The 17,090-nt window shown below is 37.7% G+C and overlaps 1 protein-coding gene across 4 annotated transcripts in view; it reads left to right on the top strand.

Annotated features, from left to right (window-relative positions):
- Positions 1 to 17,090, top strand: part of RECK (reversion inducing cysteine rich protein with kazal motifs) — an 87,934-nt gene that overhangs the window by 9,389 nt on the left and 61,455 nt on the right. For 2 of the 4 annotated variants that reach the window (XM_033238118.1, XM_033238119.1), the window contains exons 2-5: positions 6,487 to 6,545; positions 11,712 to 11,745; positions 12,684 to 12,758; positions 13,992 to 14,028. In XM_033238118.1, the coding sequence (XP_033094009.1) occupies positions 6,532 to 6,545; positions 11,712 to 11,745; positions 12,684 to 12,758; positions 13,992 to 14,028 (160 nt within the window). In that variant the 5' untranslated portion in view covers positions 6,487 to 6,531. The remainder of the gene's footprint in view (positions 1 to 6,486; positions 6,546 to 11,711; positions 11,746 to 12,683; positions 12,759 to 13,991; positions 14,029 to 17,090) is intronic. The other 2 variants (XM_033238117.1, XM_033238120.1) reach the window with 1 other exon arrangement.

Genomic DNA, 17,090 nt, shown 5'->3' with positions numbered 1-17,090 from the left:
GCATTTGAATTCTTCTCCCATTCATAACAAAGTCATATGAATGGATGCCTATTTGTAGACATTTATTTCTTGAAAAATATGCAATGTTAAATATTCTAATAAGCTTTTACTATTTCAAAGGAAGAAAAATGTGTGCTGATACAATAATGGCTAAGGGTAAGAAGAGAGTGTAGAAAATGTGATGGAGCAGAGGTCCCCTGTCCTGTTCGTGGAGAGTGGCAATCCTCTCAAGGGAAGACATACGCTGTTATAGGAGAACGTTTGGTTGGGAGAGGGAGAGGAGTTACTACCAGAAGACTTTAGGCTGCCCCCTTTCATCACATTTTGTCAGAAGTATCAGAAAGTCTTTTGGAAAGACTAGAAGGAATATATGCCAAAATGTCAACAGATGTTGTGGCAGGACAGTGGAAATATAATTTTTCTTTTTCTTGTTTTCCAAATTTTTGAGGTTTTTTTAAATGAAAAAAAGAATTGTTTTAAAAATTTAACTTTGAGGGATACTCCCCTATAAATTTGACCTTCACCATTAAATAGGAAAAAAGGCTTTTATAGTTATATTTTTAGTAAAACCTCTGCTAGTTGCGTTTTAATTATAACACATTTTGTGTTTCTGTTCTAAATAGACCTTGGCTCTGAGAAACTTTTTCAAAAATCCCTAGGCCCAAATCAGACTTCTCTCTGCCTGATTGTTTACTTTTTGCTGAGCCTTTTTCTGTTTATTGGGACCATATGTTATCCTGAATTATCTTTGCTTACAACCAGCAGGATTTTCTGCCCTCATATGACCTTTGTGTTAGAGGCTAGTAGTAGAAAGTGCGAACTTCTAGAGCTCTTCGAAAGAGCGCATCAATATCACTCAGGAGAGCCTTTTTTCCTGACTATCCTCCCAATCTAATGAGGGTAGGGACATAGCAGAGTCTTAGGAGATGGATGTAGTTTGGTGTGGCATTGCAGAGGAGTTGTTATAAGAAAGCTTCGGCCAGGTGTAGTGGCTCATGCCTGTAATCCCAGCACTTTGGGAAGCCAAGGCAGGCGGATCACTTGAGGCCGGAAGTTCAAGACCAGCCCAGACAACATGGCAAAACCCCATCTCTACTAAAAATACAACAGTTAGCCAGGCACGGTGGTGCACTCCTGTAATCCCAGCGATTAATACTTGGGAGGCTGAGGCACAAGAATCACTTGAAGATGAAGGTTGTAGTGAGCCAAGATGGCACCACTCCAGTCTGGGTGACAGCACGAGACTCTCAAAAAAAAAAAGAAAACAAACCCTCATGAGTGCTTCGGTCCTCCCTTGTGTTAGCCCTTCATAGAAAGTAACTACAGACTTACTGCAATCAAGTTACATTTTTTTCTTCTGAAATGTAGTGAAATTTTTATGTGTTCTTCAGAATTTTGTAAACCAAATGTTTAGAACTTCAAGACACGTTTTGACATAGAAATAGAATTAGAAAGCCAGTCTCAAAAAAAAAAAAAAAAAAGCCAGCCCCATAACAGTCTTTTATGAAACTAAGCTATAGTAATATGGCAGTAACATCCTAGACCCTGTCGTTGTTTTATGGAAAAATTATTTCCAATTTCAAACTTAGAAACCTGGTTGGTAAGATCTGAAGAGGACTTCTTTTATTCATTTGTATATTCATTCATTTCTCCTCAATATCAATTACTTTTATCTAATATGTATACTGAAGTTGTATAGATTTCATTTGAAGAGAGGATTATGTTGCATACACACCACAGACACACATGTTAAATGTATATAAATGTAAAAACAGGTGTTTTAAACCATTGTACCAGATCTACCTGCCTGAAATGTAGTATTTTTCCCTCCTGTGTCTTTTGACTTGCCAATTATAGACAGCTGCTGACCATTCCAACTCTATTCTCTTTTCAGTCTTCTGCACTCTACGATAGTTACATGCCTCTGATGATTATCGCTATAGCCAATTTATGAATTCCTCTGGAGCCATAATGCTGCTTGGCAACCTTTTTCCTTTTCTCTAATTTGACATTTCTTTCTCTAAGTTGATGAAGCAGTGTTGTTTTGAACACAGGTTTGAGAAACATATTTATAGTTGTTTCCTTTCTCTATTTTCCAAAGTGACTGTTTCAGATCTCTATAATTTCAACCCAAGCCCCTAACCCTATCTCAGCCCTATTTATTTTCAGATCTAATCACTATTTCACTGAGAAAATGAGATGCTGTCAATTTCCTTGTTAATTTATCGGTGTCCTTGAGTTCTTTACTCTTGTCTAGGTTTTGTCCTACTACCAAATAGTAACCTGGGTGAAGTTAGAGAGCATAACTTTTGTTCACTATTGTATCCCTATTCCTAAACACAATGCCTCTTTTTAAAATCCACATACCCTTCTAGGAACCACCTCGTTTCTCTATATTCTGTTTTACTTCCAACTGGATATATTAATTCAGTTCTGACACCCAGAATCAGCATCTACCCCGCAAGTTAAAGGGCATGGTCCCCAACAAGATTGCCCTTACTCCAAACACTGGTTTCAGTTCAAGGATCCCCAGGCTGCCCACACTTTTGACCAACTGGCTATAAATCCAGGGTTCCCATGACCCCCTCAGGTTCAATAATCTGCTAGACCAACTCACAGAACTCTAGGAAGCAGTATACTTTAAATAATGGTTTTAATATAAAGGGTACAATTCAGGAGGACCAGCCAAATACAGAGCTTCATAGGGTAAGATCTAGGAGGGAATGCAGAGCTTGTGTCCTCTTGTGGAATCAGGCGCATCATCTTCCCAGTACATCAATGTGTTCAACCAGAAAAGCTCCACTGAGCTTCTATGTCCAGAGTTTTGATTGGGGTTTCATTACATAGGCATACTTGATTGAATTATTGGTCATATGGTTGAGATCAATCTGCAGTCCCCCTTCAATCCCTGGAAGTTGGGAGGTCAGATTGATACCATGTGGCTAAAAGCCCCACCAGCTCTTTAAACATATGGCTGTTCTTTCTAGTGCTGCCAGCCCCCATCCTGAAACTATTTAGGTCAGGGGTGTCTAATATTTTGGCTTCCCTGAGCCACATTGGAAGAATTGTCTTATACCACACATAAAATACACTAACACTAATGATAGCTAATGAGCAGCAAAAAAAAAAAAAAGTTTTAAGAAAGTTTACCAATTTGTGTTGAACCACATTCAAAGCTGGGCCTGGGCTACATGCGACCCATGGGCCACCGTTTGGGCAAGCTTGATAGGTGAGACCGTGGGTCACCTTATTAGCATGACAAAGACACCCCTATTACTCAGGAAATTCCGATGATTTAGAGTCTCCCTCCCAGGAACCAGGGAGAAAGGCCAGTCAGATTATTTATTATACAATGTTCTTTTTTTTTTTTTGAGACGGAGTCTGGCCCTGTCGCCCAGGCTGGAGTGCAATGGCCTGATCTCAGCTCACTGCAAGCTCCGCCTCCCGGGTAGCTGGGACTACAGGCGCCCGCCACTTCGCCCGGCTAGTTTTTTGTATTTTTTAGTAGAGACGGGGTTTCACCGTGTTAGCCAGGATGGTCTCGATCTCCTGACCTAGTGATCCGCCCGTCTCGGCCTCCCAAAGTGCTGGGATTACAGGCTTGAGCCACCGTGCCCGGCTATTATACAATGTTCTACAACTGCTCAAAAGTAGAATTCCTGAAAAGAATTGTCTGTATTTTCTTTTCTTGAATTCTCTCTTGAACTCACTTCAGTCAGGCTTTTGCCCTTTATTTTACACTGATGACACTTATTTAAGGTCATCATCAATATCTTTCACATTGCCAAATACTGTGATCAGTTTGAAATCCTCTTTACTTGATAGCAGTATCTAACATGGTTAACATCTTCTTGAAACATTTTATTTGGCTTTTTGGATACCATTCTTTCTCTTAATTATCTTCGCATACATTGATCACTGTCACCTGTCTCTGAAGGATGGCATGCAGTGCTCAGTTCTCAGATCTCGTCGCTCCCAGATGCCATCGTGGCTTTAAATATCATCTACATAGTGTGACTCCCAAATTCCCATCTCCAGTTTGGAGTCTTCCCAAACTCATATATTCAACTCCCTATTCAGTATATTCTTTTAAATATATAATAGGCATCTCAAAATTATATCTAAAACTGAATTTCTAGTCATCTCTCTCTCTCTGAGATCTCCTCCCTTAGTCTTTTCCATTTCAGTTAATGGTATTTCTAGATATTTCTGTTTTCCCACTTTCTTGGACCAAAAACCTTCGAGTCGTTCTTAATTCTTTTTCTTCTATGTTTCACTTCCAATCCATTAGCATATCCTGTCAGCTTTATAGTCATAATATATCCAGATTCGGACTACTTAATACCATCTCCACTGCTTCCACCCTCGTTGAAGACACTACAATCTCTTATCAAGACTACTGCAATAGCTTATTAGTGTTTCCTCCCTTAGTCCTATGTATTATATTTTTAACACAGGAACCAGAGTGGTCTTTTTAAAATGTTATTCTGATTATGACATGCTGCTCAGAACCCAGTAGTGGTTTTCCATCCTTCTCAGAGTAAAAGCCAAAGTTCTTAACGATGGCCTATAGAGACCTGTATGATCTGGTCCCCCTCTCTCATTGCATTATGTCCTACTCTACCCTTCAGTCATTCTTTTCTAGCCACACTCTTTGCTCTTCTTTGAACACACCAGAAACTTTGCACTTGCTGTTTCCGCCTTTTGGAAAATTCATTGTGGCTTGTTCCGTTACTTTAAGGTTATCTACTTGAGTGACATCTTTTCAGTGAAGCCTTCCTAGCCTGCCCTATAAAATAACCACTCACTCGCATACACACATCCTCCTTACTCTTTAACCTACTTTATTATTGCCATAACATTTACCACCATTTCACATTCATATTCTCTCTCTCTGTCTCCATATATATATATATATATATATATATATATATGTGTGTGTGTGTATGTGTGTGTGGATACATATATAGTTTAATATCTGCTCTTTAATGTAATCTTCAAGAGGACAGAGACTTATTTTTTTTTCAATGAATGATCAACGCCTAGTACTTAAGCTGCTCATAAAATTTTTTAAGTTAATAAATATCTTGGAAGCAGAAATATTCCCTGTTTCTTTCCAGGGATAGTGCCTTCTCATATACACTTGGTTTTATCCCCTTTGGAGTCCTCTTGAGACTTGTTCTGTCAGAGGAACATTAGCTCTCTACTGCTCTTTTCTGTCTGTAAAGAAGGTCAAGTCTTTTCCACTCTGAAAAAGGGGGAAAACTTGTAACCTTGCATCTTTATATAATTACTACTCTTTTTCCTTCCCATTGCCGCTAGACTTCTTATGACTTTATTTTTGATGTCTGCACTTCCTCACCTGTAGTTTACACCTTAATATCATTCACTTCTACCAGTTCCATAGAAAGTGCCTGTAAAGCTAATTAGTAAAACCATTTCCTTTTTTCGTTCTTCAGTCTACCTTGACTTTTGTGGTGCATGACACTACTCCTTCTCCTCTGATGCCACTCTCATGGTTAACCTACCTTTCTGACTCTTCCATCTCAGTCTCTTTCCTTTCTTGCCATATCTCGGATGTTGCTCTTCTTTAGAATCTGGTGCTATATTCTCTTCTCACTAGAAACTCTCCCTAGACAATAGCATTCATTTCCATATACTCCTTTATGCTGATGAGTTCCAAATTTGTATCTTTAGGCTTGGCTTTACCTGAATTCCAGACCTGAATTTCTGACTTTACTGGAATTTCCACCAGGATATTCTATAGGAACCTCAGATTCACGTGCTCAAAACAAAATTCACTATCTTTTTATCAGTTGACTTTTTATTATTGGTTTAATAATAGCTCTAGTCCATATGGTAATTGTAAGGATTAGATAAGAAAAAATGGCTGGGCGCGGTGGCCCACGCGTGTGATTCCAGCACTTTGGGAGGCTGAGGCGGGTGGATCACGAAGTCAGGAGATCGAGACCATCCTGGCTAACACGGTCAAACCCTGTCTCTACTAAAAATACAAAAAATCAGCTGGGCATGGTGGGGAACGCCCGTAGTCCCAGCTACTTGGAAGGCTGAGGCAGGAGAATGGCTTGAATCCGGGAGGCAGAGCTTGCAGTGAGCCATGATCGTGCCACTGCACTCCAGCCTGGGCGACAGAGCGAGACTCCATCTCAAAAAAAAAAAAAAGAAAATGCATACAACAAACTTATTCAAATTCTGGAACATAGAAAGCACACACTAAATAGTAGCTATTATTATTACATGACAGTCTCCCCTGTTAGACTGCAAGCTTCTTGAGGACAGGGACCATGTCCTCAAACCTAACACTGTCCTTTACTTGTAATAGGTGCTCAGTAAAGGTTTGTTAAGTTAAAATGAATAATGATAATAATAATCTACTGAATAAATGGTTTGTGTAACCATCTGAATTAGCTTAGTCATCTTGTTTAACAGTGGAACAACATTTGATGTTTATTTTTTTCTCCCTAGGTGCATTGTGTTGTAATCATTCAAAGGATAACCAAATGTGCCGTGATGTATGTGAACAGGTAAGACTGCATAATAATTACGGAGGCAGCCAGATACAGTGGTTCATGCCTGTAATCCCAGCACTTTGGGAGACCAGGGTGGGAGAATTGCTTAAGGCCAGGGGTTCAGGACTAGCCAGGACAACATAGCAAGACCCCTGTCTCTAAAAAACTAAAAATAAATAAATAAAATTATAGAGGCTACTAGTTATACAACTATTTATTAAGTATAATTGTTTTTGGAGAAGTCTGTTGGATAGTACCTTAACTAATTGTCCAGGGTTCACATCACCAATAATGGGGCAAAGTGACTGTCTCCTGACATGATACACTGAGAAGGAAAATATTATAGAATTCCTGCCAAAAATACATGATTTGAATTATGAAGAAATAATCGGGCAAACCCAGTTTGAGGAATATTCCTCAAAACATCAATGTGTACTTTTTAAAAATGTCAATGTTATAAAAACAAAGAATGATGAGTTAATGGGTGCAGCACACCAGCATGGCACATGTATACATATGTAACAAACCTGCACATCGTGCACATGTACCCTAGAACTTAAAGCATAATAAAAAGAAAATGCAAAATAAATTAAAATGCTAAAAAAAAAATAAAGGCTAAGAAGCTGTTACAGATTAAAGAAAACTAAAGAGATGTGACAACAAAATGCAATATGCGATCCTGGATTGGATCCTGGAATGAAAGAAAATTGCTATAAAGGACATTATCAGGATAAATTGGTAAAATTTGAATATAAATTGGATATTAAATAATAGTATTATACCAATACTGTGGTTCTGAATTTGGTGATTATATTGTGGTTGGGTATGATGGTGTCCTTGTTCTTAGGAGGTACATGGTAGGATTTAGAAATGAATGAACATAATGTCTATAACAAATTCTAACATAGTCCTTCAAAATAATACTGTGTAATAATAATTTGTGTATATATAAAGAGAATTAAAGCAAATGTTGCAAAGTGTTAAGGATGGATGCATCTTGATGAAGACCATGTAGGTATTCATTGTACTATTCTTAAAAGTTGTCTGTAGGTTTGAATTTTTCTGGTTGAACCTGTTTATGAAAGTTCCACTGAAGCACTACCCATTCATAAAGTCCTACCTTTCTTTCAGTCTTGATCATGTATGTCTAGCCTTAGCACTCCAGAAATAATAGTCTCAATCATCTTTTAGAGGAGTCTTCAAGTAATAACCTGAATCTTGTTATTTTTAAAACTGAGAGAACTACTTAACTGGGACTATAACTTCTCATAAGCAATAATAACGTAGACGTAGAAAGATTTTGCAAGATATGGTCTGCTTATAAGACATGACACTGATTCAGTTCATCTAAATGGCTGCTAGAGAATTCAGTGACATGTCAAATAACTGTTGCAAATTAAGTTTGCTACACATTTACTGCCAGAAGAATAGCTTTTTAAAGCAAAAATGGCCCCTTGATGATATCATAAGGAAGCTTTTAAAGTAGCTCTGCTACTTTGGGAAACATGGCTTACCTGACTTTTCACTTTGTTTCTTGCTTTTTCTACTGATGTTCTATAGGGTGAATGATTTTTAGGAGGTATCTTGTAATGAGGCACCAGCAGCAGGCAAGGTCTAATTTCTTAAAATCTGGAATATTAGAAATTCTATAACTTAGCAAATTAATTGAATACTATAATCACCCTAATAAAGAACATTCTTCCCCAACCAAGTTCATAACTAATTGAGAAATAAGGGAGATAGATCCAAAAATATTACTTTTATTACTAGTTACACAGATGTCAAATATGACTTTTATCTCTACGCACACACTAAGTGACACAATTATACTTACTCCTAGAGAGGAGAGGTAAGGGCTGTGTTACATATGTTTACTTTCTCCTACCAAATTCAGTGGTCAGCTGAGTCAGCCGTCCTGATCATGGGAGAAGTGTTATCAGGGGTGTGGAGAGAGACCAGGGCTGTTAAAACTCGTAGAGCTCACTTCAAAGAGAAGGAAATACTGTGAGTAAGGAATCATTATTTCAACCAGTAGGGAATGCAGACAGGATGGAGTCTTCATGACATTTAGATTTTGAACTGAGTATAACAGCATTCTTGATGACTCTAGGAGGTTAGGGAAAAGATTTGGTTTGAGGAGAAGGTGAGCTGTTGAATTATCATGAAAACCACTATGTGAAGATAGAGATTTGGAATTAAAACTTTTGGAATTTGAATTTAGATAAGAAGTCAGGGCTGGTGGCTTATAATATTCAGCAAAATACATGTGATGGTTTACAGTGAAACTGTCAACAAATGTCAGATGCCAAAGAAAAGTCAAGGAGTTTGAGATCTGAGAAAAGACCCTTAGTTTTTTTTTGTTTTTTGTTTTTTGTTTTTTTTAAAGAGCCAGTTAGTGGAGATTCTAAAAACATCTCCCTGCAGCAGGGATTTTTGTTTGCTTTGTTTATGATGAATTACTTGGTGCCTAGAACAGTTAGAACAGTATCTAACACTCAAAACTCTCAATAAATATTTCTAGATCGACTGGAGCAGCGGAGCTAAAAGTCACACTGCAATCATTAAAAACTTTTTAATAAAAACATTTGTAGTTATGTAATTTTTCAGACTTACAAAAATGTATTCCGTTTTTGCATATGTCTTACCTGTATATATTATGAATTCCTTGAATATAGGGATCGTGTCTTATTTGCCTATGTTGTACTCATGTCCCTGCTCATGCAAACTGATTAATTAATATTTTTGAGTTGATTGGTGAAGAAATGGATACAATGAAAGGAAAAAGCTGTTAAAGTCTGTAAGTGCAGGAAGTAATGATTTGTTTCAAGATGAAACATTTTTACTTGTTTGAAGACAAAGGAAAAATGAGTTATGACAGAGAAAGGAGATAAGTATGGGTAAAAAACTTCTCAAAATTCAAGATTGTAAACCCTAGGATCTGATAACTTCTGCCTTGAGTGGCATACAAGTTTGGTTATTAAATTTTTTGCTCTGAGATGATTTGTATAATTATGTATTCTAGTGTGTATTCTGAATAAGGATTCATCTTTCTTTTTAAGTGTGATTACTAGTTGTTTAGCAAGAAAAGTGACTTCATATTCAAGTCTACCTTATTATCTGAAAATTTACATAGTACGTGCTGGTTTCTTTAAGCTAAATGTATTCCTAATAAGTATATGTTTATCAGTTTAATTCATTCGACTTTATAGAATCATAATTTTAGAGACAGAAGGGACCCAATAAATTATCTAACTTTTTAATTTTGATTATTAGCTATTCAGGAAACCAGAAATTGTGACTTAAATTTTATTTTACACTTTTCCCTAAGTGTCATGCCCTTTACTATATCCGTTTACATACATTATTTCATTTAATTCTTACACCCAGCCCTTGAAAGAGGTATTGTCATTATTTGTATATTATAAGTAAAGAAATTGAAATATAGAAGACTTAAATAACTTACCAAGGCCCTAAGCCAATAACTTAAGGAACAGGGACTCAGACTCAAATGTGTCTGATTACAAAGCCATACCCTTAGCCACCAGGATATAACTACCTCCTGTGAGGCCAAGTAGTTTGCCCAACGGTATTCAGAGTATATTTCCAACTCTCAGTTCCATATTCTTTTCATTGTTCTAAGCTGTTTCAAGTGCTAGTAGTTTTTTTGCGTTTTGTTGTTGTTGTTGTTGTTGTTGTTGAGGGGAGATGGAATTGCAGAAAGAAGATACGAGTGGGAGAGCGTAGCCTTCCCTGTACTTTTTCCTAGTCTGCTACCAATGTCATATCTTTCATTTTTTCTTCCTCTTTCTCTTTTTCATTCTTTATCTTTCATTGTTGTCTTTTTCAATCGATTTTTCTTTTCTTTCACTCTTTTATCTTTTTTTTTTTTTTTTTTTTTTTTTTTTTTTTTTGAGGCGGAGTCTCGCTCTGTAGCCCAGGCTGGAGTGCAGTGGCCGGATCTCAGCTCACTGCAAGCTCCGCCTCCCGGGTTTACACCATTCTCCTGCCTCAGCCTCCCCAGTAGCTGGGACTACAGGCGCCCGCCATCTCGCCGGCTAGTTTTTTTTTTTTTTGTATTTTTAGTAGAGACGGGGTTTCACCGTGTTAGCCAGGATGGTCTCGATCTCCTGACCTCGTGATCCGCCCGTCTCGGCCTCCCAAAGTGCTGGGATTACAGGCTTGAGCCACCACGCCCAGCCTCTTTTATCTTTTTATAATAGAAAACTTTAAGTATATACAAAGGTAGAGAGAAAAGTGTAATAAACCCCCATATTCAGCTTCAACATTATTAAGTCATGACCAGTTGTTTTTCATTTAATTCTCTCTTTTTACTTTCCCCACTATATTGAGGCAAATTTATGTAGCAGCAAAATCTCAATTGTCATATTATTTGATACATAAATTTTCCGTTTGGAGCTACAAATAATAAGTCATTTAAAAAAAGAGATAACCGCAATACTGTTTTTACTTCTTTGAAAAGGTAATATTCAAAAATCTAGTTATTCAGATTTCTTAATTATTTTATAAGGTTTTTTTAGTTTGGATCAGAATTCAAGTGATATATGTATATATATATATATATAGAAGTTGGTTATATGTTTTTAAAATATCTTTTGATCTGTAGGTTTCTCCTTGCAATGTATTTGATGAATTGATTTAGTCATTTGTCCTATAGAGTTTCCCATAGTCCAAACTTTGCTACTCACATCCCCCTGGTGTCATTTAACGTTTTCCTCTTTCCTCTGTGTTTCCGCAGTTAGATTTAGAGCAGAGCTATCCAATAGCTCTTTCTACAATGATGAAAATATTCTAGACCTATGTGGTAGCCGCTAGCCACATGTGCCAGGTGAACACTTGAAATGTGCTTAAAGATACTGAGGAACTTTAATTTTTAATTTCATTTAATTTTACTTGATTTAAGTTTAAATACCCACACATGGCTAACAGCTACCTTAGGAGACAGATCCAGAGGCTTAGTTTTGTTTAAGTCTTCCCCCCAAAATGTCTCTTTTTGTGATGCTTACAGTCTTTGTGATAATTGTCTAAATGCATTAATTCACTAAGGGTTGCAAAATAGTGATATTCTATCTCTTTTCACTTCTTAAATGTACTTGGTAGTTTTGGAGGAAAATGGCTAATAAATAAGCTAACTGGAGATAAATCCTTTTTCATTGTTCATAGCATTCATGGATTTTACCGTCTCAGCTATTTGCAGGTAATCATGAAGGTCTGTCTGATATGTGTAATGATTTATTATTTACTGAAACACTATATTGTAATTGCATAACATCCTGTTTGGAAGTGAGCCATTTAGCTTGGTAAGTGAAACTTTGTCAGCTCATTAGCATCAATTACAAAAAAAAAAAAAAATTTGTTTCTATCTTACAGCATTTTATGGAGAACTTATGTGCCATAATGCTGTTTACAAATTTTATCTTCAGCAGTATCACGGGTTTGATGACAGTCTGTTTTTCATTGTTATCAGTTGACTAAAAGCAATTTACAGAACAGTTTAGAATAAACTTATCTTTTTTTTCTTCCTTGTCTCACTCTCTAATCCCCAGCCTCCAAACAGGTTGGTAGCCTGGGTTTCTCGACTTTTTTTGGTCAATAGAAAAGGGTCTCGACTTGCTGTATTTGCTTTTCTTGCTTATTTGCGAAACTAATCAACACTTTTTAAGAAATGTTACCTTACTTAGATCATTCTAAAGGTTTTCCACTTATAAAAGGAGCTGGGCATGGTGGCTCACGCGTGTGGTCCCAGCACTTTGGGAGGCTGAGGCACGCGGATCACTTTGAGCTCAGGAGTTCAAGACCAGCCCAGGCAACATGGTGAAACCCTGTCTCTACAAAAAAATACAGAAATTAGCCAGGCGTTGGTGGCTCATGCCCGAGGTCCCAGCTACTTGGGAGGCTGAGACTGGAGAATCGCTTCAGCCTGTGAAGTGGAGGTTTCAGTGAGCTGAGATCACACCACTGTACCCCAGCCTGGGCAATAGAATGGGACTCTGTCTTAAAAAAATAAATAAAATAGATATAAAGGAAGTTGGAAAATATTTTAGACAACTGATAAATCTAGAGGATAGTAAATTTTACCTCTTCTTATTTCTTGTAGAAAAATACCACAAAACCTTTTTTTTTTTTGTCAAATAGATTTTCTCCTCAAAAAGTGAATCCCGACTAAAACATCTGTTGCAGCGAGCCCCTGATTATTGCCCAGAGACAATGGTAAGTCTTATTGTAACTTAACTGTAGAAGCTTCTGTCTAAATGAAACTATCCAATGAATTACTTTCAGAGTTAGCAAATTTTTAAATGTGATTGGAATTTGTGGTCAAAATGTTAGGTTTAACTTAAGTCCTTCAAAAAAAATCTTCATATAAATTGCTAGATAGAATATTGTTTTTCATCTTTTATTATCCTATGATATAGATCTAAAAACAATCTTAAATATAAACGTGTTCCTGTCTTTAAATTTCATTATAGTATTTTATCTGGGGTCAGGCGCAGTGGTTCATGCCTGTAATCCCAGCACTTCGGGAGGCTGAGGCGGATGGATCACCTGAGGTCAGGAGATCGAGACCAGCCTGGCCAGCATGGTGAAACCCCATCTCTCCTAAAAATACAAAAATAAGCCAGACCTGGTGGCACACGCCTGTAGTCCCAGCTACTCCAGAGGCTGAGGCAGGAGAATTTCTTGAACCCAGGAGACGGGGGTTGCAGTGAGCCAAGATAGCGTCATTGCAGTGTCACTACACTCCAGCCTGGGCGGCAGACTAAGACTCCATCTCAAAAAAAAAAACAAAAAACTGGAATTTAGAATTTTATTTATTATTATAGTTTGACTAATTTTATGAAAACTATAATAACTAAATATTTATTTTGATTTTGGAAAGATGAATTTGGGGTAAGGGAAAATATATGACTTATTATCTTTCAATTTTATGACATACTATAGATATATTGCTTACCTATCTGAATCAGGTAACTTAAAATGTCTAATCAGGTAACTTAAAATGTCTGTAATACTTGGGCTATCCTCAGTGTTTGGGATGCTCATGTGCCAGACCAAGAAAGTGTGAGCTTGTTTGCAAGAGCCTCTTTAGATATGATGGCTTGTATTATGTGAAAGGGAAAATAAGTTGATGATTAAATGGTTCTGATTGACACATTCCCTTTAGTCTTCAGTTTTGTCTATATGCTTGGAAACCGTGATTCTAATAAGTATCCTGAGTAACTAGACTCATCCTTAATGCTCTCAGATGGGAAAAGAACAAGGAATACTTCTGTATCTCAGCTTTGTTCCCCCCGAATAGCTGATTGATGTACATATAGTTCTAGAACCTTGACTATGTAGACATAGCCATAATCAAATTAGCTGTACATAATTTCTGTAGAAATTAATTGTCATATTTAGGAACTGGTTATCTACATAAAAGCCTTTTGTTGGTTACACTTTTAGGTTGAAATTTGGAGTTGTATGAATTCATCTTTGCCAGGTAAGCAATAGAAGTGTAAATTTAGGCCGGGCGCGGTGGCTCAAGCCTATAATCCCAGCATTTTGGGAGGCCGAGATGGGCGGATCACGAGGTCAGGAGATCGAGACCATCCTGGCTAACACGGTGAAACCCCGTCTCTACTAAAAAATATAAAAAACTAGCCGGGCGAGGTGGCGTGCGCCTGTAGTCCCAGCTACTCGGGAGGCTGAGGCAGGAGAATGGCGTAAACCCGGGAGGCGGAGCTTGCAGTGAGCTGAGATCCGGCCACTGCACTCCAGCCTGGGCGACAGAGCGAGACTCCATCTCAAAAAAAAAAAAAAAAGAAGTGTAAATTTAGCACTTAATTTTAAAAACTTACTGTGTGAGTGTAAAATTGGTGTCATTGTCCTGGAACCTAATTTATACTCTGGAGTTTCTATCCTCTCCTTCCCTTCAACACCTAATTTTTTTTTTTTTCCCCTAAAACAGAGTCTTACTGTGTTACCCAGGCTGGTCTTGAACTCCTGGCCTCAAGTGATCATCCTGCCTTGGCCTCCCAAAATGCTGAGATTACAGGCATGACCTACCATGTCCAGCCCACATTTTCAAATATGTAATTTATTCTCATTCACTCAATCCTTAACTTGGTTCTCTTGTCTCCACTTCTGCCATTCTACTGAAACTAGTCTTTGAAAGATTACCAGGATCTCTTGGTTCCTAGATCTTAGGGCTCTTTCTCAGTACTACTCTCTTTGACTTTCTTGAAACACTTGATATTATTGGTTACTACCTCCTTATGACTCCACTTTGGCATCAGAATCTATTCTGCTTTACCTTTTTTTTTTTTTTTTTTTTTTTTTTTTGCAGATGGAGCCATAAGGACTATGGTTATTTCTGTGTGTGGTCTTCTTCCCTTCTGTCTTCACATTCACCTTAGTAATCTCATTCCTTCCCAGAACTGTTAACTAATCAGCTCTGAGAAGGTAACTCTCAAATCTAAATCATTGTTTGTAACTTCTAGATATCTTTGTAGATATCTCTACCTGGATCTCTGCATCCAGGTGCCATCTGAAACACAAATCCAAGCTCAAACTCATAACTGCACCTATTGTGAATGATACTAGACTGGAAACCCTCAAGTTATATTTTACTCCTTGTTCTTTCTAGTTCCATTGACTCTCCCCTTGCAAAATTACACCTGTTCTCTCTATTTCTAGTTCAAGTCTTTATTTTTACACTCTTGGGATAGAATATTATAATAACCTTATAACTGATGTTTCAACACATTATATCTTTCTTTCCTATCCTCTTCAAAAACAGTTTCTCAGGGGATATTCACTTCCATCAGAATAAAGCCCAAACTCTCTAGCCTGGCACTCATGATCTCCCAGGATTACAGCCCATTTTCCAGCCCTGGATAGAGCCAAATTCTTGAAAAAAAAAAAAAAAGTATACCTTATGTATCTCTGAATTCTAGAGGCTATCACACTGTTTAAAGTTTGTATTTCAAATAAGTTGCCTTCCTGAAATTGCCCACCTCCTTGCCTGTCTCCTAGTTATCCCTGTACCCAGCATCCTACACACACACACACACACACACACACACACACACACACACACTTGCTAACAAACTGTAATCTCCCTAATAGGATAAATCATATATTGTATTTATTTCATAATTTCATAGCCCACATAACACCTAACAGAGTACCTTGTACATAGTAAGAGCTCAGTAAATATAAATGCTTGTTGAATAATCTAATATTTTCTAAGAGGCCACTGGATACCTGGATACAGCAGCATACTTCATTATGATATAACACGTCACGGAGTTTATGACCTACATTGATTCCATTTAAAATTCTTTCCAACGTGTGAGGAACCTGAATAGCAAGCAGCAAAGATTTAAAAGAAACTATACTAGGCAATGAGGCTAGATGTGTATTTGTTACCCTTTGTACCTTTAAGACACATAGAGATAAGTTTATAATATGCAGTATTTTTAGTCAATTTTTATAATTGGGGTAGTTTATTATATTTTGAGAGCTTTGTCTATCTGTGAACCATTTATTTGCTTTGTTTTACTTTTTAGCAGAATGCTTCTATTTGTTTTGTGAAGTCTTAGTTTCATTTCTAGAACTATGTTACTTATTGCCTTGAATCCCTGCCATTTTTTTCAAATATAAATAATAATCTAACTTACTTAAGATATAGATTCCCAAATTTATGTATTACATAGAAGCAGCATAAGGCAATTTTAAAAGAGATAAGGAGGAATTTGCAGCATTCCTACAAGTATAAGACTTTGCTCTTTTCATAATTATTTCTTGTATCTCCTACTGTTTTTTTTTTTTTTTTTTTTGAGATGGAGGTTCGCTCTTGTTGCCCAGGCTGGAGTGCAATGGTACAATCTCAGCTCACTGCAACCTCTGCCTCCCGGGTTCAAGCAATTCTCCTGCCTCAGCCTCCCAAGTAGCTGGGATTACAGGCATGTACCACCATGTCTGGCTAATTTTGTATTTTTAGTGGAGACGAGGTTTCACTATGTTGGTCAGGCTGATCTCGAACTCCTGACCTCAAGTGATCCACCCACCTCGGCTTCCCAAAGTGCTGGGATTACAGGTGTGAGCCACCACACCCAGCCTTTTGTTGTTGTTTTGGTTTTTTGTTTTTTTGAGACAGTCTTGGTGTTGCCCAGGCTGGAGTGCAGTGGTGCAATCTCGGCTCGCTGCAGCCTCCACCTCCTGGGTTCAAGCAGTTCTCCCACCTCAATCTCCCAAGTAGTTTGGACTATAGGCATGCGCCACCATGCCCACCTAATTTTTGAATGTTTAATAGAGATGGGGTTTCACCATGTAGGCCAGGCTGGTCTTGATCTCCTGACCTCAAGTGATCTGCCCGCTTTGGCCTCCCAAAGTGCTGGGATTGCAGGCGGGAGCCACTAAGCCCGGCCATATCTCCTACTTTTACCTGAGGAATCATTCATTGACATTTATGATTGCAAAAGCAAATTAGAAGCCCGGGCATGGTCGCTTACACCTGTAATCCTAGCAGTTTGGGAGGTCAAGGCAAGCACATTATCT

The sequence above is a fragment of the Trachypithecus francoisi genome, unplaced genomic scaffold, assembly GCF_009764315.1.
Source record: "Trachypithecus francoisi isolate TF-2019V2 unplaced genomic scaffold, Tfra_2.0 Lachesis_group16, whole genome shotgun sequence".
NCBI classification, from domain to species: domain Eukaryota; kingdom Metazoa; phylum Chordata; class Mammalia; order Primates; family Cercopithecidae; genus Trachypithecus; species Trachypithecus francoisi.
Note: the sequence above shows the minus strand (reverse complement) of the source record. Positions and strands in the feature narration are given on the sequence as shown.